Here is a 24018-nt window from a genome sequence, read left to right as displayed (position 1 = left end):
CACGTCTCCAAACCTCAAAGGGACTCCATTAAAAAAAAAAACACCCTGTCAAAAGCTTTTGGAAACTTTACATCATGTTTCTGCATTCACCTCCTGAAGAATTCTAGTAAATTACTCAGGCTGAGTCTTCTGCACCACAGCCATGAGTGATGTTTCCTTAAGCTTTCAGTAATTAGGAAATCTCACACTCATCATCCATCAGTTTACAGATGTGCAAGGACTATTTCCTGGGAGGCAGTGATAACAGCAAAACAAACACAAGAGATGCTCAAACAGCAGCTGAATCCCTGAACCGAGTGAGAGGTTGGGCCTTACTTCCTGGGTTGTTTTAGGACTGGTTTCTTCATCTTGATGATGTTGAAGTTTCATGCCTAAAATTTCATCATGTAGGAGTAACATGATGTGGAGCCTCCTGTTCCTGTTTCATGGGACTTTGGGGAACCCCATGAATCCTGATGACACCCCCATCCCACCCTCCAAGGAAGTTCACAAACATGCAGACAAGGCCCAGGTCTAGCTACATTGATTTATTGGAAACACAAAGCAAGACAGAGATTAGATTGTAGAGGGTACAGGGGAGGGGGGAGGGGGAGGCTGAGGCTCTAGATCTATGGATGCCTAGGGTTCAATCCTAATCTGGTCCCTCCTAGCCCTGGGTCCACTTCTTGTGGCTCCAAGGAGACCTCTGGAGAAGCCCATTTCCATGCTGGTAGGCAGCAAAGCCGGAGAGCAGGGACCATGGAGAAATCCAAGCTGGGGTAGACAGTGGGAGGGACCACTGAAAAGTGCAGAAGTGGCTGAGCTCATGTTCCAAGCCCCAGGAGCTAGTTCCACAGGAGAGAGGCTCAGCAGGGTGACCTAGGCTTGATCTGCCAACTCTAACATTTCCTGCAGCTGCTTCTGCAGGAGCCCACGCCGAAGGAGCTGACACCGCATGAAGGTCCGGACCCACAAGGCGCGCACATGCCAGTGCTCACTGCCAGATTCCCGCTGCATGGGGCGCTGCACACGCTGCCTGTCACCGGCCGGGAGCCTGACACGCACAGGTCACCGCACACGACCCCGCCCCGGGAGCTGCTGACACCTGTGGACCCCGAAGACTGAATCAGAATTGGAGGTTTAGAGCAAGCAGTCCCAGTTTCCTAAAGCCTTTGCACTCAGGGGATTAAAAACCAGCCCATCGGATGGATGCCAGAAGTCCACTCCTCTCATCCTAGCTACTCAGGAAGCTGAGATCCAAGGATTGTGGTTCAAAGCCAGCCTGGGCAGGAAATTGAGACTCTTAACCACCAAAAAGAGCCAAAAGTGGTGCTTCATCTTAAGTGGTAGAGTGCTAGCTTTGAGCAAAACAGTACAAAGACAGAGTCTAGGACCTGAGTTCAAACCCTTAGACCTGCATGTGTGTGCACACACATAGCACAAATACAGAGACACAGAGCCCATATTTTTAGTGTTCATCTACCGCCAAAGCAGTGGCCTTTCTTGATGATGTCTGATCCCAAATCTATCCTGCTATGCCACACTTCTCTGCCTCCCGCCCGGGCAGGAACTGAATCCTTCACATTGGTCCAATAGTCAAATACTTACAGACATTCACAGCACCAACACCTTCACACAGCCTGAGGATGGACAAAGAAGAGAGAGACACAAACAGAGAGAGACCAAGAGACAGAGAGAAAAAAACATTAATGACACAATGGCAAAGGAGAATTACAAAAGTCTTCAGGTAGGATTCATAATTGTCAAGGAATTTGGGAGTCAGTTCTCTAGAGAACCTGTTGACGTCTATAAATGGCAGTTTTCCAAAGTGACAAATAACAGAGTTTATCTGCAGCCCCAGGCAAAGAGAATGGTGGAGTTCTTGCAATAAGGGGATGGGTGATTCTGAATGAATCTAGGCTTGGACCCACCTGTGCTCCTCGCCCTCCAGCAGGCGCCTGTAGGTGGCGATCTCGATGTCCAGGCCCAGCTTGGAGTTCATCACCTCCTGGTACTCCTTCAGCAGGCAGGCCATGTCCTGCTTGGCCTTCTGCAGGGCTCCCTCCAGCTCGGCCAGCTTAGAGCGGGCATCAGCCAGGGCTGCCTCACCCTGCTGTTCAGACTGGGTCACTGCTGCCTGCAGCTTGGTGTTCTGGAGGCACAGGAGGGAATAAGGTGGGTTACAAGTACTGGGTCTCTCTGTTCTTTACTGAGATGTGCATAGTTTATCTGCCCAACTGGGAACCACCATCTCTGCACAAAAAGACAGCGTCTCTAGCTTCTACAGTTGTGTCTCACTGAATGACCAAAACCAGACACTTGTCTTATGCATAAAGCTAGGGGACTAAATAGAAAGATGAAAATGAAGAAAACAAAGCACACTGGCCAGGCCCCCACCTCCTCTGCTCTTGGGCAGAGCTGCCCCATACCTGGCACTTGGCATTCTCAATCTCAGCCGTCAGCCTCTGGATCATGCGGTTCAGCTCATTCATCTCCTCCCTGGTGCGGCGCAGGGTCTCCCCATGTCGGATCACTGTGGCCTTGATCTCCTCACACTGGAGAGAAACAGGGGTGCCCATGGGCTCACGTTGGACAGTACTCAACCTACCCAACCAGCCAATGGCATCCCTGACGTGAACCCTGCCTGAGAGCTGTTGGCCCCTCCTTTCCCATCCCACTTTTCCTTCCCATCCCATCTTTTCTAGGAAGCACTGCTCCTTCTCATTGTCTAGAAGGCAGCTTCCTGGAACAGTTACCTTGCTGCGGTACCAGGACTCAGCCTCAGCCCTGCTGCGGGTGGCAATGTCATCATACTGAGCCTTGATCTCAGCCACAATGCAGTCCATGTTGAGGTCCCGGCTGTTGTCCATCTTGACAATGACTGAGGTGTCTGAGATGTGGGCATGGAGGACACGGATCTCCTGCAGGAGGACGGGGGTAAAGGACAACAGAGCTTTTGGAGAATGCATCCCTACCTAACAGACTTCAATGCAACTGGACAGTCACTCTGGCCCTGATCGTTGCCACTTCATGCAACCCCATGATCAGAATCCACTGGCAATCCCTTTCCCACACTCCACTTCCATCCAAACCATTGCCTTCTGTGCTGGTTGCCCTAGGCCTCAGTCCAGCCCCCACCCCTCACCTCTTCATAGAGTCTCCTCAAGAAGTCAATCTCCTGGGTCAGTGCCTCTGAGTTGGCCTCCAGATCAGACTTGCGCAGGTAGGCACAGTCCACGTCCTGGGAAGGGAGGGCAAAGTGTGAGTCTCAAGGGGCCTTGCTGATGACCCCTCAAAATTGTCTCTCTTCTCGCCCTTCCATTGCAGCCCAGGGCAGAAGGAACCCCAAGCTCCTGAGGCTCCATCACAGGCAAAGGACTTACATAGATCATCTCTCCCATTATCTTCCTGCTGTGCCCAGGCAGACTCCAGCCCATAAGGACAAATTCTTCATACACTCACAGATACTAGCTGCCTTTCAGCCCACTCCATGAAATAGTCCCCTCTGTCTTCTTGTCTATACTATCTTGTCAAGGGAGCCTGCCCATAACTCCCAGAAGACCACCTGACCCTGACCTGCCTCTCAGCAGCCCAGGTCAAGGCCTCAAGTTCACCTGGCATGCCTAGATCTGCCCATGTTCTCTTAAACAATGGCATCTGGCCCTGATTGAAGTCAGTTATAAACAGTACTGGGTAGAACACACTGACCCTCAAGACACAGAAGCCCCCCAGTTCTATGAGATTCCAGGCCAAACCACAACCTCTGAGGCAGAATACGACAGCCAGGGGTCAAGGTAGACATCTACTGCCCCAGTAGGGCATCACTAGACATCCCAGAGCCCTGGCTGCAACATGGAGTGCCATCCTGATGTGCAAGCTGCCTGCTCCCCACCCTGAGGCTGAGCACTTGAGACTCCAGGAGGATCTGCCTGCCCCTCCCAGCCCACCAGGGTCCCAGGAAGCTCCTCCCATTCCCTGCTACTTGCCTTCTTCAGAGCCACAAACTCATTCTCAGCTGTGGCCCTCAGGGAAACTTCCTCTTCATACCTGAGATGGGAGGGAAGGGATATCAGAGAAGGCCAGTCTCCCCCAACCTCACTTCCTGGCCTGACTGGGGCTTGAGCAGGGCCTCCCTGTGCACTCTGCATGGGGGCGGGGGGTGGAGAGGCTCATCTGGAATGCCCCAGGCTCTTTGCCAAGGCTGCTGTGAGGTCAGCTCAGAGTACAGAGAAGGACTCCTGATCCCGTCTGCTAGTAGCAGCCATTGCAGCCTCTGGGCCCTGCAGTGCCAGCCTCCCTTCACCTAGATTCTGGTCCCAGGTCCAGGGTGGGGGACCCAGAGGCCTCAGGACTCAGCACCCAAAATGCTGTGTCCCCAGAGCCTGAGACCTGTTGTTTCTCAGCCCGTGGGCTGGATGTGATCAGGGGCTGTGGGTATAGGAGCCTGAGACTCAGCAAGGGAATGAGGGAGCTATGTGGTTTGCTTTTCCAGAGAGCAGGGTCTCAGTCCAGGGTGGCAAGGCTGAGTGGGACCAGAATCTTCTGAGACCCTCAGCCTTCAGGAGCAGTGGTTGGGATTTGACCTCCATAGAATAGTGGTTCCTGGAGCTCCCTGGGCCTGGCTGGGCTGCACACTGCCTCCCTCCTCCCTCTCCCTGTCAGTGCCAGGTTTGAAGCTAAGCCATCAGCTGGGTAAACCACACTCACTTCTTCTTGTAGCCCTCCATCACTTCCTGCACATTGTTGAGCTCTGCAGCCAGCCTCCCACTGTCAGCCTCCACAAGTTCAGCCTCCCTCCTCAGTGTCTCGATGTAGCCCTCGAACAGAGGCTCCAGGTTGCTCTCGCAGCACTTGCGGTTCTGGTAGAACTGCCACTTGGTCTCCAGCAGCTTGTTCTGCTGCTCCAGGAAGCGCACCTGCCATTCAGGATGGGGGAGCAGGAGGTGAGGGATTGCTGGAGGACCCCACCTTGAGCCCAGAAGACAGTGGGCAGAGCTGAGCACAGGACAAAGTCTCTACTTCCTGTTCCTCTCTCATGCCTGCTTTCCCACCTGAACAGGACTAGCAGAGGGCAGAGCCTAGTCCCAGGTGAGCTGAATCCTCAGGTGTCAAGTGTCAGGGGCTGCTGTAGGGCTAGGCTCCCTGCCCTGAAGACAGGAGAGTCAGGAGTCCTCACAGACAGGGCACCCAGATCCCCAGCCCAGCACTGGTTCTGGGGATGGGATCAGGACTGGGTTCCCTGTGACATGCAGGGCAAGTTCAGCTAGCCTGGCCTTTCCCCATTGCCTCTGGCAGGCAGGTGCCCTTCCCCTCAGAGGGAGCTCAGGCTTCAGCTCAGGCTTGAGACCCTCCTGGGTCTCAAGTGCTATAACTGTATATCTTGGAACTTCCTCGGTGTAGCTTAGGAAGATTGTGCTCAGAGCACTGTGGCCATTCTTCTATTCCACAACTCTTCAGTTGGGTCTGAATTTAAGGTCTGTGCATATGTGCATGCTCCCAGGTCTCCCGTAAGTCTAGGCTGTTAGTGAAGCAGAGGTCTTTCTTCCTTCGATTCCCCCTCAATGCTCAGGCTTGTCTATGCAGACAGGCAAGTAGCTCCTGAGCCTATTTTAATCTTTTTGTCGATGAATATCACTCTTTTTTGTTCCTGTCCTGGGCCTTGAACTCAGAGTTTGGGCTCTGTCTCTCAGCGTTTTGGCTCAAAGCTATTGCTTTACCACTTGAGCCACAGCTCCACTTCTGACTTTTTGGGTAGTTTAGTGGGGATAAGAGTCTCACAGATTTTCCTGCCCAGGCTGGCTTTGAGCTGCAATCCTCAGCTCTCAGCTTCCTGAGTAGCTGGAATTACAGACATGAGCCATGGGTGCCTGACTATCATCTTCTTTTTAACCTAGGAGCTTCTGTGGGCAAGTGCTTACTTCTGACTTTCTTTTCAGTACTTAGTCCTGAATGTGCAGACAGGTGGGGACTCAGGACACTCCAGGACACCCACCTTGTCGATGAAGGCAGCAAACCTGCTGTTGAGACACTTGATCTGCTCCTTCTCCTCATGCTTCACGCACTGCGCATTGGGGTCGATCTCCAGGTTGAGGGGCGTCAGGAGGCTCTCGTTGACAGACACGGTGGTGATGCATGGGGGGCTGGGCCCGCAGACGCCCCCTGAGCGGTAGCCGAAGCTGCGCCCATAGGAGCCAGAGCGGAAGCCCCCGCAGACGCTGTGGCTGCTGGAGAGGCCGCGGTAGCAGGAGATGCCGCGGTAGGGGGCGGCGGTGATGCAGCAGCGGCCTGGCCGAGGTCCGCAGGCCGAGGCGCAGCTGAAGGCGCGACCTCCAAATCCTGATCCACAGGTCATGGTGCTTCTGAGAATGTGTGCTGTACAGGACAAGATGGGCGATCTGGAATCTGGTTGAAACTCCAATGTGCTCTCTGGGCCTTCTTGGTCGTATTTATGCTCCCATTCTGCAGGCCCGGCTGTAGAGATGGGTTGGGACAATTGAGCTTTATGGGCTTGGGCGGTTAGCCCTGGCCAACCCCTCTGCAGAATGTGCTTTAATGGTGGAGTGGCCCGCACCCTCCTCTTTGTAAGGCAAGCTAGCCCCTGGGCTCTGGGACTCAGCAGTTTTCATCTTCAAAGTGCCTAGAGGTAGGGCAGGCACTGTGGGCAGAGGGGGAAGGGAGAGCCATGCAAGTGTGGGGGGGGGGGTTGAGGGGGGGGTGGACAGGGAAGGGCTGGTATCCAGAGAAGGGGCCTGGGTCTTGAGTGAGGTGGGGAAGGTGCAGTATTAATTTGTGACAAGAGGATGTTTCTGTTGCATAGTGACTGAGGCTCTATAAAACGCAGGTCTGGGTTTCTGCACTGCTGATGGTAAGGGCTGCTGAAAATCCTTCACTTTCTCTACCTGGGCTGCACTTTGCCTATAGGTACATGTTTTTCTCTTCTGTCCCTTCCTACATTTACTGTGAGAGTTGTCAAACAGAAAATTCAAAATAACACCACAAACGCAGATTGCTCTACTAGATTCAGTGGTTATTAAGACAATGTCACAATGTTGCCTAATGACTCTCCAGTTTCAGAAAATAGGAAGTATAATCCTGACTACTTCTGCCGGCACATCTCTGTGTGTTCTCTTTTTTCTTTTCCTTTGTGTGTTGCTAGGGCTCAAACCTCAGAGCCATGAGCACACTAGGCCAGTGTTCTGCCACTGTGCTACATACACCCCAGCTACTTCAGCAATGTTAAAAAACAAAAACAACCTCCCCAAAACGCACATAGCTGGGCACCAGTGTCTCACCCCTACCTACTCAGGAGGCTGAGATCTAAGGATCACTGTTCAAAGCCAAGTCAGACAAGAAGTTCCATGAAACTTTTTATCTCCAATTAAGCACCCCAAAAAACCAGAAGTGGAGCTATGGCTCAAATGGTAGAGCACTAGCCTTGAACCTGTACAAATGTACGTATACACACACACACACACAAATAATGTCCTTAAAATGAGGTCAATAGTATTTTTACATGTAAAATAATGAATAATTCCCAGAACTAGGCATTCTTCAGTCCATATTTAATGTTTCCAGTTGTTTAAAACTAAAGCTGATTTAGCCTGTGACTCTCTTTTCTCTCTTGTATTTTCTCTAAACTGGAAGTTGAACCTTGAGCTGGACAGTCCAGGATGCTAGGACAGGATGCCAGGCTATTAAAGGTTAAATTGGTTAACATTCAAGAAACAAAGCAATATAGCTCTTTAGTTTGCAGTTAAGTCCTCAGCTACACAGGACTAGGGTCCACTTTATTGGACAGTACAGGTAAAGAACATTTATTTCCACTATCCTATGAAATGCTTTTGGACAGTGCTGTGCAATGGCATGGTGGCCTTGGGATGTGGAGGCAGAAAGATTTCAAGTTCAAGACCGGTCTGGGCTACATAGTAAGACTATGTTTCAAAAAAAAATAAAACAAAACAAAAGTAGTATTGGGTGACAGTGGCTCACATCTGTATTTCTAGCGATTCAAGGGGTTGAGGGCTGGAGATCAAACTTCAAAGACAGTTAAGTAAAAAAGTCTGTGAGACTTTTATCTCCAATTAATCAGCAAAAATCTGAAAGCAGAGGTGTGACTTAAGTGGTAGAACATCATCCTTGACTTGAAAAGCCAAGGATGGCCTTGAGTTCAAGCCCCAGTACGAGAGCACACATGCACCTATACATACACATTGGATTACTTAAGTATAGTTCCCCCTTACATGTAGAAATATTTCTGTGTTTACTTTTTAAAATCAGCAATCTACTATGTGATCCTCACTCCAAGTCATAAATGATTTCTGATTCTTATATCACCATATGGATTCCATTTTAACAGATGAGGAAACAGGCTCAAGATAAGTTACAGACCTTTCCCAAAGTTTCCCAGCTGCCAAGTCATGGAAGCAGAAAAACCATGCCCTTTCCTCTGCTGTGCGAACCCATGCATTTCTGAATCTCTGGAACAGTTCTGAGGGTAGAGAGAGAGGGCTAGGAGGGGAACTTTGCCGGCTTAGGGTAAAGAGGAGGCAAACTAAAGAGGAAAGGCAAAATAGAGGGCTGGGTGGGTAGAAGAGGAGGGCCCTTGGATCTGTTTGTGGCTTAGGCAGTAGGAGCTACTTTAGAACTGGGGATGGATTTGCAGTACCAGGAAAGTGACAGAAAGTCTTTGCTGCTTGTATACAACTGGTATATTGCAATTGCTTTGATAGGTTTTACTAAGTCCTACGTAGTGAGTGTGTGTGTGTGTGTGTGTGTGTGTGTGTGTTGCACATGCTGGTGCTAGGGCTTACACTCAAGGCCTGGGTACTGTCCCTTAGCATTATCAACTCAAGGCTGGAACTCAACCACTTTGGAACTAAGAGTCTTAAGGACTTTCTTGCCAGAGCTGGTTTCAAATTGTGGTCCTCAAATCTCAACCTCCTGAGTCTCCATACCTTAATAGGACAAGTCGTAGAAAAATGACTTCCTAAGGATGCAGAGGTTTGCATGGAACTGGAGACAATGAGATGGGAATGTCATGACAAGGCTTGCAGCACTCAGGGGCAAGGCAGGCAGATCCTTAGAGAGGAGCCAGGGACTAGGGTTGGGGGGGGGGAGACGGGGAGGGGGGGGGGAGGGGGGAGGGGACGAGGAACTAGAGGGCAAAGCAAAACATTTAGAGTTTTTGACAGGATAGACCAGAGGTCAAGGTCACCTTGGAGGAGGGCGTGGCACCTGCTGTCACTTTATATGTTCAGGATAGCTGGGCCAGCACTTCCAAAGCTCTTTGTGGCATCGCTTGCATTTTAGGCACTGCCCACAACTCAGCAGTCTTGTCCCTAGCTAACCAGCTGGCTGGTGTCATGTAGGAAGCTGAGTCAAGGTACCTCTCTCACACTTTGCCTTTTCTGCCAGTGGCACTCCTCATAAAAATGCCACGCATAAACATGAGCTAATTACAAATGGCTGGCCTTTGCTAAGCAATTTTCAAGCCAAAAGAGGCAATTTAAAACAAGATACAAGGAAACTCAAATGTGACACTACTTCATTAAACTTCAGGAATTGTTAATTACTGCTAATTTTGAAGACCTAAAAGGATACTCAACATGTTATTTTTTTTTTCTTCCCAGTGAAAAAGCTTGTGGTGGGGAAAGAGGGAGGGGTGAGGAAGGAGGAGGGTTCTGGGAAAAAGAAGGAAAAGGTGGGGAGGGAAGAGGGAGGAAAATGTGGGAAAGCTGATGTAATAATCTCTCTATTGTCTGGTCTTGGCTCTGGCAGTATAAAGTTAACATCATTTAACTTTATGAAAGTTAAAGTTATTTTTATTCCAAAGTATGTCCAGGTACAGCAGCTGTGCCCATGGGGAGACACAGCATATGTGTGACTTAGGAGCTAGCATGGTTGCTCTTTCCATGTTGTCTGGGCCATCTATGCAAAAAAGCTTTCCATGGGTGGTTCTTTAAAGCTATACACATACAGCCTGGTGTCAGGGGCTCACACTTGTAATTCTAGCTACTCAAGAAGTCGAGATCTGAAGATCACAGTTCAAAGTCAGACTGGGAAGCCCATGAGAATCGTATCCCCAATTAACCACCAAAAGTCAGAAGTGGAACTGTGGCTTAAGTGGCAGAGGACTAGCCTTGAGCAGAAAAACTAAGGGACCATTCCCAGGTGCTGAGTTTAGGCCCCAGTTCTGGAGTGTGTGTGTGCACGCACAAACACACACACACGCACACACACACACACATTACACAATCATGTATTTAGTATATAAAGTATTAAATATTCTTCCAAATTTAAAAAATGAATCTTACCATGTACCAGTGTCTCACACTTGGGAACCCTACCTATTCAGGAGGCTGAAATCTGAGGATCACTGCTCAAAGCCAACCTCGGCAGCAAAGTCTAGGAGACTCTCCAATTAACCACCAAAGAGCTAGAAGTGGAGTTGTGGTCGAGTAGAGTGCTAGCCTTGAGCAAAAAAAAAAAAAATCAGAAATAGTGCCCAAGCCCTGAGTTCAAGCCCCAGGACTGACACCTAGCTAAAATCAACCCACCAAAAATGAATCTCTCTCCCTCACCCTCTTCTCTTTGTGGTGCTAGAGAGGAGACCCAAGGTCTATACATCCTAGACAAGTTCTCAATTAACTGAGCTCCACCTTAGCCCTAAGAATCTCTTTTGGGGTTCACCTCAATTCATATCTGATACTCTCTAGGGCACCCAACATTCACTGTCAGGTAATCATTCCTACGGGTACCCTCTGAGACAGATGTTCTCAGGCCTAGGGAAGTTATGAGACTCGCTCAGGTGAGAGAGTCAGAGGTGATGCTCAGAGCCTGGGTGCTTGACTCCAGTGGAAAGGATGTGTTTGTCTCCTGTACTCCCACCTGTCTGTCATCATCCCTCAACAGAGACAACACACATACAATAGTGTTCTATGTAGCGTAGAAGACACCCACTCACTCATCTCTTCCCTCCTCTTCAAGGTCTGCAGGATGTTCTCAGGGCTCAGAGCCAGAGGATGGAAGAGAACTCACCCTTATTCCTGGTGAGCTTCCAGTTTTGACAAGTTGCTAGCTGGACTTGTACCCAGAGCACAAACAGAAATGCAAACCCTGAAATGCATCACCATGCACCAATGTTTGTTTGTGGGTATGTTCCGAGGGCTTGACATATAGTAGGCACTCAATAAAGTTTGTTGAATGAATACAACGAATGCCAGCTATGTATTAAGTGCTGAGTAATGGAGCCTTCAAAGCTTGGTGGCTTATTGTGCAAAGCTTTGTGGTAGGTCAGGGTGGGGACCAAATGAAGCAGAGCAGAGGATGGACATTCCTGGGGGTGGGGTGGGGAGGGTCATGCTCCTTCCTGGGGCCTGAAGGAGGAAAGAAGTGCATGGGATGTGCCCTTGGCTAAAGTGGGCCAGTCGGTGACAGCAAACATCCTAGACACCTTGGGGGCGTAGTAAAGATGGGGGTGCATTGTCGGATTGGGGAAGGAAGAAGAGGCAGAGGGGACTTCTAAGGAGAATGGAGTGCTTGATCTTAAACTTTCAAGGTCCCTTTAAAAGAGAGGGAGGCATGCTTTGAAAGATTGGGAGGGAGAGATAATGGGGAGACAGAAGTAGAGGAAAAGTAGGGGAGAGCCATGATGGCAGGGTGGAGGAGCGAACAAAGATGAGGTCAGTAGGGAAGAGGTGCAGGCATGGTACAGACTTATCTGAAGAGGTGGAGATCCTCAGTCCAGATTATAGTAGCGAACTGTTACAGGTGAGACATGGCTGGGGTCTGTGCAGGGACTCAGCCTAGTATGGGGGGTAGAGCTCATCAGGTAGACTCATGAGTGGGGGTCCCAGCCTTAACATGCTTTCCACATGACCCTCTGGCTCACTCATTTTGGTTAAGCATATCCGTATAATGAATTCACACCCACCCCTGTGAGCTCTGATTGGTCAACCATATCTCTATCTGATGAGATCTGATGGATGATTGGCTGGTGTCCAGGGCTGTCTTGGCTGAGGATCATGACTCTGATGTGGACCTCTCTTCAACTTCCCAACTCAACCATGTTCTAGAGGCTAGAATCGTCAGGACCTTGGTTAACAGCTCAACAGCTCTGCTACTATGTAAACCACCATACTGCTAACTCCTCAACTTCTACTTTACCAGGTCTATATTGACTTCCTGTGAGTAGAATACAGGAACTGCAGAGTAAGGAAGGGTACAGCATACAGATGTTTTAGAATCCTCTACATAAAAAGCCCACAGGGTCAGGTATGGGTGGCTCATGCCAGTAATCCTAGCAACTCAGGAGGATGAGATCTAAGAATCATGGTTCAAAGTCAGCCTGGGCCAGAAAGACCTTAAGAGTCTTATTGCCAATTAATCACATAAAAGCTGGAAGTAGAGCTGTGGTTTAAGTGGTAGAGAACTGTCTTTGAACAAAAATATCTCAGGACAACACCTAGGCCCTGAGTTCAAGTCCCTAGGTTGGACTCCAGCACTAGGCACTGCATTCTTTAGCACCTGAAGTTACATCCAAAAAGCTGCCCTCTCCATATTACTGGCCTTTCTCATGAATGTGCACCTTTCTTCCTGCCACATGGGGAGTTCCTGAATTCACATCTCCTTTCTTTTCCTTATTCCTCTCCTCTCCTAAATGAAGACAGAGTTCAACACTGGTGCCAATTCCCCCTGAGAAGATGATGATATCTCGTCTCAGCTCTCCTTCATCTTGAAAGACCTCCCTCACACCAACTATAGGAACAAGAGGGACTGAAGAAAACTCAGAACAAGGAATTCCTTCTGTGAAAATGATCTGATCTGGAATTGCTCATTCTTGTCCTCTATCTATTGGCACAGGGTCCGCTTCGGCTGAAAGAGAAGACTGATGTCCAGATCCCAAGTCTTCTGGTTTAACCTATCTCTGCAGACAAGGTGCCCAGTTTAGAAGAGGTGTTTTCCTTGACATAAAGCTTCCCTAAGTGGCAGATCAAGTGTCACCTGTTTTAAGAGAGTGGCTACCTTCCTTCCTTCCAGGAAGTTCCTTGTCAACTCTACCTTCTGCTTGTCCAGCTGCAGTGAAAACCACCTTCTCTTGTTTTCTTTGTAGTTCTGTCATCTGTGGATGGTTAATCAAGGGCATGACCCCTAGCCCTCTAGTATCCTCTGGCTACCACCTAATCAGGAGATTTGGTGGGAATTGGCAAAAAGAAAGATAGATGGTCATGACATTGATTTATGACTGAGGATCACTGGTAAGGCCAAATAATAAATATAGATTTAGGAAGTATTCACCAATTTCTGACTTCCCAGATTACCTAAATGTCTTCTTGATCACTAGTGTGGTTGTCCAAGGGTTGACATTTTCTCCTTTGCCTAAAATGAGAGCTACTCCCTAGGCCTTCTCTGGAGCAGTCAGGATGTATCAGGGAGCAAATTGGACTCTTTACCATGGTGAAAAATCTCAGTCCTTTCTGCCCCTTGGGCTGGTTGACATGGTAGAACAAAAGTAAAGAGCATTTATTGAGCACTTTCTGTGTACCTTTGTCTTTGAAGTACTGGGGTTTGAACTCAGGGCCTCGTGCTTCATATGGAGGTAATTTACTGCTTTTGTTACTTTTTTGTCAACATGGGCACTTAGGGCCTGGGTGCTATCCCAGAGCTTTTTTGTTCAAGGCCAACATTCTACCACTTTGAGCCATAACTCTACTTCCATTTTTCTGCCCTGGATGGCTTTGAATCATGATCCTTAGATCTCAGCCTCCTGAGTAGCTAGGATTACAAATGTGAGCCACCAGTGCCTGGCTTTGGTTATTTTTGAGATAGGGTCTTACTCTCTCCCTGGCCCATCATCCTCTTACTTGTTTTTTTTTTTTTTTTTACCACAGTTGGGCTGACGGTTATGCCATCATGCACAGCATTTTTTGGCCCAGATGGATTAGGCCCATGATCCTCCCATTTTTAGTTTCCCATGTCGTTGGTATGACAGGAGTGAGACATTACACTCAGGTGTTGGTTGAGATGGGTTCTCATGAACTTTGCCCAGGTTGGCCTAAAAAAATGAACCTTCCTGACCTCTGCATCTTGAATAGTTTGGATAATAGATGTGAGCCATGGGTTTCAGACTTCCAGTCTCTTTCATTAACATACAATTCTGGTTAATCCCATTGTGGATTACAACATGAACTCTGAGAAAACACTGTCGCAAAGAAAAGTGCCCCTTAAAGATTATACTGAATCCCACAGTAAAGACAATGCACATCCATGTTCACTGCTTCACGATTTACCACTGCTGAGTATGAATAGAAATAGCCTAGATGCTCTACAATGGATCAAGAAGGTGTGATATATTTATATAACTAAATAATATCTCTATCTATCTATCTATCTATCTATAATGTTATGTGAAGTAAGTCAGGCTCAGAGAGACAGTGTGTGTTTTCTTCTCATATGTAGAAGTTAGATCTAAATTACAAACATACTGAAAATATATACAGAGTTATATGCATAAGTACAGAAAGGATGTTATACTGTAATGGTGTAACTTCTCTGAACAACTAATGAAGAGTTTAACAAATGAAACCAGGAAGCTGAAACATTTTTTGAGGGGGGGTATGGGGAAGGGGGCAGATGAATGGGGAGAGGAAGGGCAAGCAAATACAATAATTACATTCAATGTACATTATATAAAAATAGAACAAAGCTTGAGGGTATGATGGAATTGGGAAAGATGAGGGAGAATTCTGGCAGGGATGACTCTGCTCAAGATGCATTATATTCATAATCTGACTTGTTGAAGTGAAACTTCTTTGTGCAACTATTTAAAATAAGTATTAATAGTAATAAAGATTATACTGAAGTCCATCTGCCATGTTCTCTGGCTTTACCAAGCAGGTCCACATCTCTGAAAGTCTCCAAGCAGCAGCAGAAGGCAAAGCTTAACATATTTATTCCAGCTCACACAGAACTGCTCCCTAACCATCTCTGTAGTTCTGGGTATACCCTGCATGGACAGCACAGGCTAACATGGAACTATTCTGACACCTGTCAATGCTATGGACAGATTGTGTGCAAGGGTGGGTCTACAGGGGTCTTAGCATGGATTTAAGGGTGATAGCCAGCAGAGGCAGAGTCTGGAAGTTTCTCTCATATGGCGCTGTAGATTTCATAATCTGAGACAAATATTCCATAGCCTCAAAAGAGTGACACCCACTCCAACCCAGAGAAGAAACCCAGAGATTTTAGGTGAAATGCTGTCATTTGAGCCTTGGTTAAGGCCCCACTGGAAATGGCTGGGCTTTCTTGGGAACCAGAGAGGCAATGTGTGTCCCCAAAGCATTGAGGAAGACTCTGCAAACAGGCATCTCTCTTCTTGGCATAAGGTGGCCAAGATGGCTTAAAGACTAGGTAGGAAAAATAGAAGATGCTAAAAGGTACAAGTATGAGTTAGGGAGTTGGTAGAAGGGAGTTCATTAGAAAAGTATGTAGGTTACTGAGTTAGAGATTGGATAAATGTGTTTCTGTTGGGGTTCAGAGAGAGAAAGACCATCTAGGTCAGGGAGACTATTAAGCAAGTGCAACCTGAATTCTATATCACCTAATCTCATCCTGGCCCAATATCCCTTAGGCAAAAGAAATCAGCACCAGGGACAGCAGCACCACCTACCAGAGCCCAGCCTGGCCCCTTTCCCCCTCCATTCCAATTTGCATGACCTTCCACCTCCTTCCCAGCCTCTGTTTCTGAGTACTGGACTATTGAGGTGACCAAGGTGGAGGTGAGCTGGCCCTTTGAAGAAGAAAATTGTGTCGTTTAGGGCCAAGGACCATAAACATCGGCTGCCTCTGGGCACCAATTAAGCACATTTAAGGAAGAGCCAAGCCCATAAAGACATCTCATTCCTTCTGACCACGTGACCACAATCAGGCGGGCAGGTATATAAAAGGCGAGCAGAGGTCGAAGAAGTAAGCATCTGAACCCACATCCCCTGCATCCTCCATTTGCTCATCACCAAACTCCGAGCCTCCTGTCCTACCCCAAAGCACCATGACTTGTGGATCTTACTGCGGTGGCCGCGCCTTCAGCTGCGCCTCGGCCTGCGGACCTCGGCCAGGCCGCTGCTGCATCACCGCCGCCCCCTACCGCGGCATCTCCTGCTACCGCGGCCTCTCCAGCAGCCACAGCGTCTGCGGGGGCTTCCGCTCTGGCTCCTATGGGCGCAGCTTCGGCTACCGCTCAGGGGGCGTCTGCGGGCCCAGCCCCCCATGCATCACCACCGTGTCTGTCAACGAGAGCCTCCTGACGCCCCTCAACCTGGAGATCGACCCCAATGCGCAGTGCGTGAAGCATGAGGAGAAGGAGCAGATCAAGGGTCTCAACAGCAGGTTTGCTGCCTTCATCGACAAGGTGGGTGTCCTGGATGGTGCCTTACCTGAGTCCCCACCGGTCTGCAGATCTGAGTCTGGATTGTGAGAGAGCACCAGAGGCAAAAAGACCTCTTCTTGATTAAGAGTCTAGATTCATGCAAGAGCTAAAAGCCCTCTTACACACTCAGACCCTAAAATTCAGACGCTAATGACTGTTCAGAGACAAAACTATGAGAGACAGGAATGACCAGAATACTTTGGAGACAAGGGTCCTAAGCTAGGCTGAGAAAGTCCCAGGAGGTCTCTAGCAGAAGCCTGAGCTCCCTCTGAGGGGAAGGGCACCTGCCTGCCAGAGGCAATGGGGAAAGGCCAGGCTAGCTGAACTTGCCCTGCATGTCACAGGGAACCCAGTCCTGATCCCATCCGCAGAACCAGTGCTGGGCTGGGGATCTGGGTGTCCTGTCTGTGAGGACTCCTGACTCTCCTGTCTTCAGGGCAGGGAGCCTAGCCCTACAGCAGCCCCTGACACTTGACACCTGAGGATTCAGCTCACCTGGGACTAGGCTCTGCCCTCTGCTAGTCCTGTTCAGGTGGGAAAGCAGGCATGAGAGAGGAACAGGAAGTAGAGACTTTGTCCTGTGCTCAGCTCTGCCCACTGTCTTCTGGGCTCAAGGTGGGGTCCTCCAGCAATCCCTCACCTCCTGCTCCCCCATCCTGAATGGCAGGTGCGCTTCCTGGAGCAGCAGAACAAGCTGCTGGAGACCAAGTGGCAGTTCTACCAGAACCGCAAGTGCTGCGAGAGCAACCTGGAGCCTCTGTTCGAGGGCTACATCGAGACGCTGAGGAGGGAGGCTGAATTTGTGGAGGCCGACAGTGGGAGGCTGGCTGCAGAGCTCAACAATGTGCAGGAAGTGATGGAGGGCTACAAGAAGAAGTGAGTGTGGTTTACCCAGCTGATGGCTTAGCTTCAAACCTGGCACTGACAGGGAGAGGGAGGAGGGAGGCAGTGTGCAGCCCAGCCAGGCCCAGGGAGTTCCAGGAACCACTATTCTGTGGAGGTCAAATCCCAACCACTGCTGCATCAGGCTGAGGGTCTCAGAAGATTCTGGTCCCACTCAGCCTTGCCACCCTGGACTGAGACCCTGCTCTCTGGAAAAGCAAACCACATAGCTCCCTCATTCCCTTGCTGAGTCTCAGGCTCCTATACCCACAGCCCCTGATCACATCCAGCCCACGGGCTGAGAAACAACAGGTCTCAGGCTCTGGGGACACAGCATTTTGGGTGCTGAGTCCTGAGGCCTCTGGGTCCCCCACCCTAGACCTGGGACCAGAATCTAGGTGAAGGGAGGCTGGCACTGCAGGGCCCAGAGGCTGCAATGGCTACTACTAGCAGACGAGATCAGGAGTCCTTCTCTGTACTCTGAGCTGACCTCACAGCAGCCTTGGCAAAGAGCCTGGGGCATTCCAAATGAGCCTCTCCAACCCCCCCTCCCCCCCCATGCAGACAGAGTGCACAGGGAGGCCCTGCTCAAGCCCCAGTCAGGCCAGGAAGTGAGGTTGGGGGAGACTGGCCTTCTCTGATATCCCTTCCCTCCCATCTCAGGTATGAAGAGGAAGTTTCCCTGAGGGCCACAGCTGAGAATGAGTTTGTGGCTCTGAAGAAGGCAAGTACTGCAGGGAATGGGAAGAGCTTCCTGGGACCCTGGTGGGCGGGGAGGGGCAGGCAGATCTTCCTGGAGTCTCAAGTGCTCAGCCTCAGGGTGGGGAGCAGGCAGCTTGCACATCAGGATGGCACTCCATGTTGTAGCCAGTGCTCTGGGATGTCTAGTGATGCCCTACTGGGGCAGTACATGTCTACCTTGACCCCTGGCTGTCATATTCTGCCTCAGAGGTTGTGGTTTGGCCTGGAATCTCATAGAACTGGGGGCTTCTGTGTCTTGAGGGTCAGTGTGTTCTACCCAGTACTGTTTGTAACTGACATCAATCGGGGCCAGATGCCACTGTTTAGGAGGACATGGGCAGATCTAGGCATGCCAGGTGAACTTGAGGCCTTGACTTGGGCTGCTGAGAGGCAGGTCAGGGTCAGGTGGTCTTCTGGGAGTTATGGGCAGGCTCCCTTGACAAGAGAGTATAGACAAGAAGACAGAGGGGACTATTTCATGGAGTGGACTGAACGGCAGGTAGTATCTGTGAGTGTATGAAGAATTTGTCCTTATGGGCTGGAGTCTGCCTGGGCACAGCAGGAAGGTAATTGGAGAGATGATCTATGTAAGTCCTTTGCCTGTGATGGAGCCTCAGGAGCTTGGGGTTCCTTCTGCCCTGGGCTGCAATGGAAGGGTGAGAAGAGAGACAATTTTGAGGGGTCATCAGCAAGGCCCCTTGAGACTCACACTTTGCCCTCCCTTCCCAGGACGTGGACTGTGCCTACCTGCGCAAGTCTGATCTGGAGGCCAACTCAGAGGCACTGACCCAGGAGATTGACTTCTTGAGGAGACTCTATGAAGAGGTGAGGGGTGGGGGCTGGACTGAGGCCTAGGGCAACCAGCACAGAAGGCAATGGTTTGGATGGAAGTGGAGTGTGGGAAAGGGATTGCCAGTGGATTCTGATCATGGGGTTGCATGAAGTGGCAATGATCAGGGCCAGAGTGACTGTCCAGTTGCATTGAAGTCTGTTTGGTAGGGATGCATTCTCCAAAAGCTCTGTTGTCCTTTACCCCCGTCCTCCTGCAGGAGATCCGTGTCCTCCATGCCCACATCTCAGACACCTCAGTCATTGTCAAGATGGACAACAGCAGGGACCTCAACATGGACTGCATTGTGGCTGAGATCAAGGCTCAGTATGATGACATCGCCACCCGCAGCAGGGCTGAGGCTGAGTCCTGGTACCGCAGCAAGGTAACTGTTCCAGGAAGCTGCCCTCTAGACAGTGAGAAGGAGCAGGTGCCTCCTAGAAAAGATGGGGTGGGAAGGGAGGGGCCAACAGCTCTCAGGCAGGGTTCAGGTCAGTGCTGCCATGTGTGGCTGGTTGGGCAGGTTGAGTACTGTCCAACGTGAGCCCATGGGCACCCCTGTTTCTCTCCAGTGTGAGGAGATCAAGGCCACAGTGATCCGACATGGGGAGACCGTGCGCCGCACCAAGGAGGAGATCAATGAGCTGAACCGCGTGATCCAGAGGCTGACGGCTGAGATTGAAAATGCCAAGAGCCAGGTATGGGGCAGCTGTGCCCAAGAGCAGAGGAGGTGGGGGCCTGGCCTGTGCCACACAGCCAACTTGAGCCTTCATTAAATAATACTATTTGGTCTCCAAGGAGACTTTCACATGATTAGAGTCTCTACTTGTGGTCACTTTGGGTGACCCAGGTGAACAAGGGAAGAGCCCTTGTTTCTGGAATGTTCCTTGCTGCTGTTAGAGGACTGGGTCCTTCCAGGTAAAGGTACAGTAATCCAGCACTCACAACTGATCTCATTCTCTCCTGGGCCCCTAGAACACCAAGCTGGAGACAGCTGTGACCCAGTCTCAACAACAGGGTGAGGCAGCCCTGGCTGATGCCCGCTGCAAGCTGGCGGGGCTGGAGGAGGCCCTGCAGAAGGCCAAGCAGGACATGGCCTGCCTGCTGAAGGAGTACCAGGAGGTGATGAACTCCAAGCTGGGCCTGGACATCGAGATCGCCACCTACAGGCGCCTGCTGGAGGGTGAAGAGCAGAGGTGAGTCATGTAACTTTTAATCCCCTAGCCGGGCTGGGGTCTCAGCAAGTCATGTCTCTCACATTCTGAGTCCCACTCAACCTTCGCTTCCACATCTCACCGTTGGGCACCTGGACAGAAAACTTGTGTAAGTCTTTTGCCTATGATCTAGCCTCATCTGATTTCTGCTTCTCCACCCATGCTTGAGATGTGATGGTGCCTTTGGAAAAATCTGGCTTCAGAGCCCAATGTAGGAAAGCAGTTATTTCTATTCTGAGGGTACATTGCTCAGGCCTGGGATCCTCTCCTTGGCATGGTGCTTCTTCTCCCCAAACTTGGTTGCATGTATCCTTCAGAATTCTTCTCCCTCAGTATCTGTTGTCCAGTTGGTTACCTGGTCATGCATCCTGTGCATTTAGGAAGATCAGGAGCGCAGGTTTGGTACCAGGAAGTCTAGGTGATCCTATAATGATTACCCCTTCTTTCCATAAAGTCAAATAATTGTGCTAAAAAGCCTGGAGGTGCAGGGTGATTGCATAGCTTGGGCAGCTTCATCAGGACGAATTCTGGGTGGAGTTTTACAATTTGGGATTTGGAAATTGGAAAGACACTTGGGCACTACACTGGAAATGGAGAGCCCCACCCCTCTGTCAGAAGCTTTGGTATGGTTGGTTAGGAGACCTGGGCGGGGCATGATCTGAAGGGTAAGTTTAGTAGGCTTCTGCTTGATGCTTTTCGGGGAGACAGTATGTGGGAAGAAAATGCCGACTTCAGTGTCAGCCCTATGTTGGGAAGCAGGTGATGGCAGATGTGGAGTTCCAGTTCTACCACTGTCATTGGCCACTTCTCTGGATCTCAGTTTTTCCACCGGTGGGATGAGAGATCATTTGTGGATAGTCTCTAAACCAGTGCTAAATGGGTTAAAAAATCCCATTCCTATCCAGGTGCCGGGGCTCACTCCTATAATCCTAGCTATTCAAAAGGCTGAGATCTGAGGATTGTGATTCAAAGCCAGCCAGAACAGGAAAGTTGGTGAAACTTATATTTTCAGTTAACCACCCAAAAGCCAGAAATGGAGATGTGGCTTTGGTAGAATGTCAGCCTTGAGCAAAAAAGCTAAGGGGAAGCACCTAGGCCCTTAGTTCAAGCCCCAGAACTGCCACAAACTAACTAACTCTCTCTCTCTCTCTCTCTCTCTCTCTCTCTCTCTCTCTCTCTCTCTCTCTCTCTCACACACACACACACACACACACACACACATTCCCTCTCAAATTCATTCCTCAGCTAAGAGTAATTTTTGAGTTAGTCATTTATTTATTTATTTTTATTTTGACTTTGTATGGGCAGTGGGGCTTGAACTCAGGGCCTTGCCTTCTCCCTTGGCTTTTTTGTTAAAGGCTGGCCCTTTGCCATGTGAGCCACAGCTCTACTTCTGGTATTTTGCTGGTTCATTAAAGAATCTTACAGGTTTATCTTCCTGGGCTGGTTTTTTGTTTTGTTTTGCTTTTTAAAAAACAAGATCTTCAGATCTCAGCTTCCTGAGTAAATTAGAATTACAGGTATGAGCCACCAGCTTGTAGCCCAGGCATTAGTTTTTAGGGAGTGGAGGAAAAAAAAAAGAATAAGTAGAAAGTTCTGTCCTCCCATAGGCATACAGGCTAATGGCAGTAATCAGACTGGATTGAGGAGGTAACAGTAAGCTCCCCTACCATGCATTTACAACTCAATCAGGACTGACACAGAACCAGAGCAGCTAATGGCTCTTAAATACATGCTTGCTATAATGCCAGGTGTTAAGCCCTGTATGATCTTCCTGGAGAGGTGACAGGATAGGGAAGCTATAAAAATCAGGTTGCACAACTAACAAGTAATGGGGAGCAGGACCCTGCCTGCACTGCCTCCAGGCCCCACAAAATGACCTAGAGCTGTGGTGTTCCTTGCGTGAACCATTTCTTGCCCCATCCCATTGGCAGTAGCCTTAGAAAGAGGGCTCCATCTTACCAGTCACCTGGGGCACTAGTTCTCAAGATTCCTAGCCCACTGATATCTGTCTTTTCTTTCCCGCAGGCTGTGTGAGGGCATTGGCTCCGTGAATGTGTGTAAGTAGTCCCAGCCCCTCTCCTTTTTCCAGTAGGCTGGCCTAGAGCCTTTGGGGAGCGGGGGGGGGGGGGGCCACGTGCACTTGCTTTTGCAGAGCTGCCTGGCCTCAGAGGGGGTGCCTGATTTGGCTTTCCCTTTTCTCCAGGCGTCAGCAGCTCCCGAGGTGGCGTCGTGTGTGGCGATCTCTGTGTCTCCGGTACTTCCCCTGCTGTCAACACCAGAGTCTGCAGTGCCCCCTGCAGTGGCAATGTGGTGGTCGGCACCCCCAATGCCTGTGCCCCCTGTGCAGGAACCGGCAGCCTCTGCAGCAGCGGCTGTAAGAAGTGCTAGGGAGCCACCATCACCAGCCACCACCATGGACTCTGCCCAACCAGGACCTTGCAACCGGAATGCACATCTGCTGTGTCCACCACACAGGCCCTCAGCTCTATCTGGCCTCAAGCCCCTGAGACACAGCAGCGCTTTGGTGTCTGTCCGTAGCCTTTCCTAGTACTCATCCTTTTCTTTTAACTTCTATTTGTTTTGATGGATTCGTAGGTCCTGCGGTAGCTTGGAGGGACAGGGCCAACTTTAGAACCCCTGTGTCTGTCCCTCTCTAGAGTCTACCCATGGGCTTCTTCCTGGGCTTGGAGACCCAGCCAGACATTGTAACTCTGGGAGGGACACAGCCAAGAGCACCTTCCTTGCAGGGCTACCCGGGAGAAGCTTCTGAAGAACCAATGATTCAACTTGCCTATGTGTTTGTCTTTGTCTCACTCTGCTGCTGTTTCCAATAAAGTAATTGTAGCCAATCAGAACTATGGCTTCAGCATCTTGAAAATGCCTCCTGTGATGGATGTCCTTGCAAACATTTCTCAGAACCCGGGGGCTCTCACTAGATGAAAACATGTTGCTGGCCTTGAGCAGCCCAGCTTTTGAGGAATTAAAGGCTGACTCCTGAGGATGGGGACTCCTATGTGCCAAAGGGTTTCTCTAAGTAGGGAGCTTGGCCTCAGCTCTGTTGGCATTGTAGGCTGGTTAATTCTGTGGGTTAGCATTGTAACCCAAGAGAATCCTGGTGCTAAAATATATAATCAACCATTTGATGAGTCCAAATCAGGGGGGAAAAAGTTATATTTAATCTCCAGTTTCCAAGCCAATACATCTAATATGTTACCAGAAAATTTAGATCAGCAAAACAACTTTGGTCCTTGCATCTGTCAAGAGGAGAGCTCAGGAAAGATGTGACTATAGTAAAGCTCATGAGAAAAAATTATTAAATGAGAAAGATGATGGAGGAAGAGAGCATAGGCATGTCACCAGGACCACGTGAGTTTAGCCAATTCTGCCATCTTGGTGGTCTTCTACTGGCGCACTGACTGCAGAGCTTGACTTTGGGTTACATAGTGAGAATTGGATGGCTTTTGGTGGGTGAGTCTCCCTTTCATTTCCTGTAAGCTATGACACCCCATCCTGTCGTTATTTTGTCATTCTTTTGTCTTTCTTGCTTCCTTACCCTTCTGTGTGCCCTTGCCCCCATTTTGTTATCAGACGCCTTTTAGTTTATCAGCTTATCTTGCCATCTGCAAGCTGAATAGGTTGCCATTCTCTGTCAGCTTTTCTACCAAAAACCCATCTCAGAATCGCTGGCATCTAGCTATCAGATGACAACACAGATCTTTCTGGACATGCCCAAATGTCTCCTCAGAATTCTCAGTAATGGTGACTTTGTCTCTTTCCCTCCAAGGGCATTGCTGAAGAGTGCGAAGGAGAAATAAGCAGGTCACTTGCCCCTGCTGAGCTTTACCTTCTTCATGTGTAAAATGGGGTGAGAATCCCGGGGGCAGTTGTAGGAAGATTGTCAAATGTCCACTGCTTGTGATACCTTACTCCTAGGGAGAGGCTGGGAG

At 49.6% G+C, this 24018-nt stretch overlaps 2 protein-coding genes across 3 annotated transcripts; one reads left to right on the top strand and one right to left on the bottom strand.

Annotated features, from left to right (window-relative positions):
- Window positions 1-543: 543 nt before the first annotated feature.
- Window positions 544-6331, bottom strand: LOC122098364 (keratin, type II cuticular Hb1). Its single transcript, XM_042668751.1, has 9 exons — window positions 5972-6331; window positions 4687-4895; window positions 3966-4026; window positions 3125-3220; window positions 2736-2900; window positions 2409-2534; window positions 1911-2131; window positions 1588-1619; window positions 544-1084 (listed from the first exon to the last, which is right to left on the bottom strand). Exons 1-9 carry the CDS (start codon window positions 6329-6331, stop codon window positions 879-881), a joined length of 1476 nt encoding a protein of 491 aa, XP_042524685.1. The 3' UTR covers window positions 544-878.
- Window positions 6332-15956: 9625 nt separating this feature from the next.
- Window positions 15957-22504, top strand: LOC122098375 (keratin, type II cuticular Hb6). Of its 2 annotated transcripts, none has more exons than XM_042668770.1 (9): window positions 15957-16384; window positions 17070-17278; window positions 17948-18008; window positions 18755-18850; window positions 19075-19239; window positions 19427-19552; window positions 19830-20050; window positions 22097-22128; window positions 22275-22504. In XM_042668770.1, exons 1-9 carry the CDS (start codon window positions 16025-16027, stop codon window positions 22457-22459), a joined length of 1455 nt encoding a protein of 484 aa, XP_042524704.1. In that variant the 5' UTR covers window positions 15957-16024; the 3' UTR covers window positions 22460-22504. The 2 variants fall into 2 exon arrangements, with proteins under 2 accessions (XP_042524704.1, XP_042524705.1); XM_042668771.1 differs by having other exon boundaries at window positions 16025-16384; window positions 17948-18017; window positions 22275-22459.
- Window positions 22505-24018: the final 1514 nt, after the last annotated feature.

The sequence above is a fragment of the Dipodomys spectabilis genome, unplaced genomic scaffold, assembly GCF_019054845.1.
Source record: "Dipodomys spectabilis isolate Male_0828 unplaced genomic scaffold, ASM1905484v1 ptg000477l, whole genome shotgun sequence".
Lineage (NCBI taxonomy): Eukaryota > Metazoa > Chordata > Mammalia > Rodentia > Heteromyidae > Dipodomys > Dipodomys spectabilis.
The sequence above is the reverse complement of the archived record's forward strand: the minus strand, read 5'-3'. Positions and strand labels throughout refer to the sequence as shown.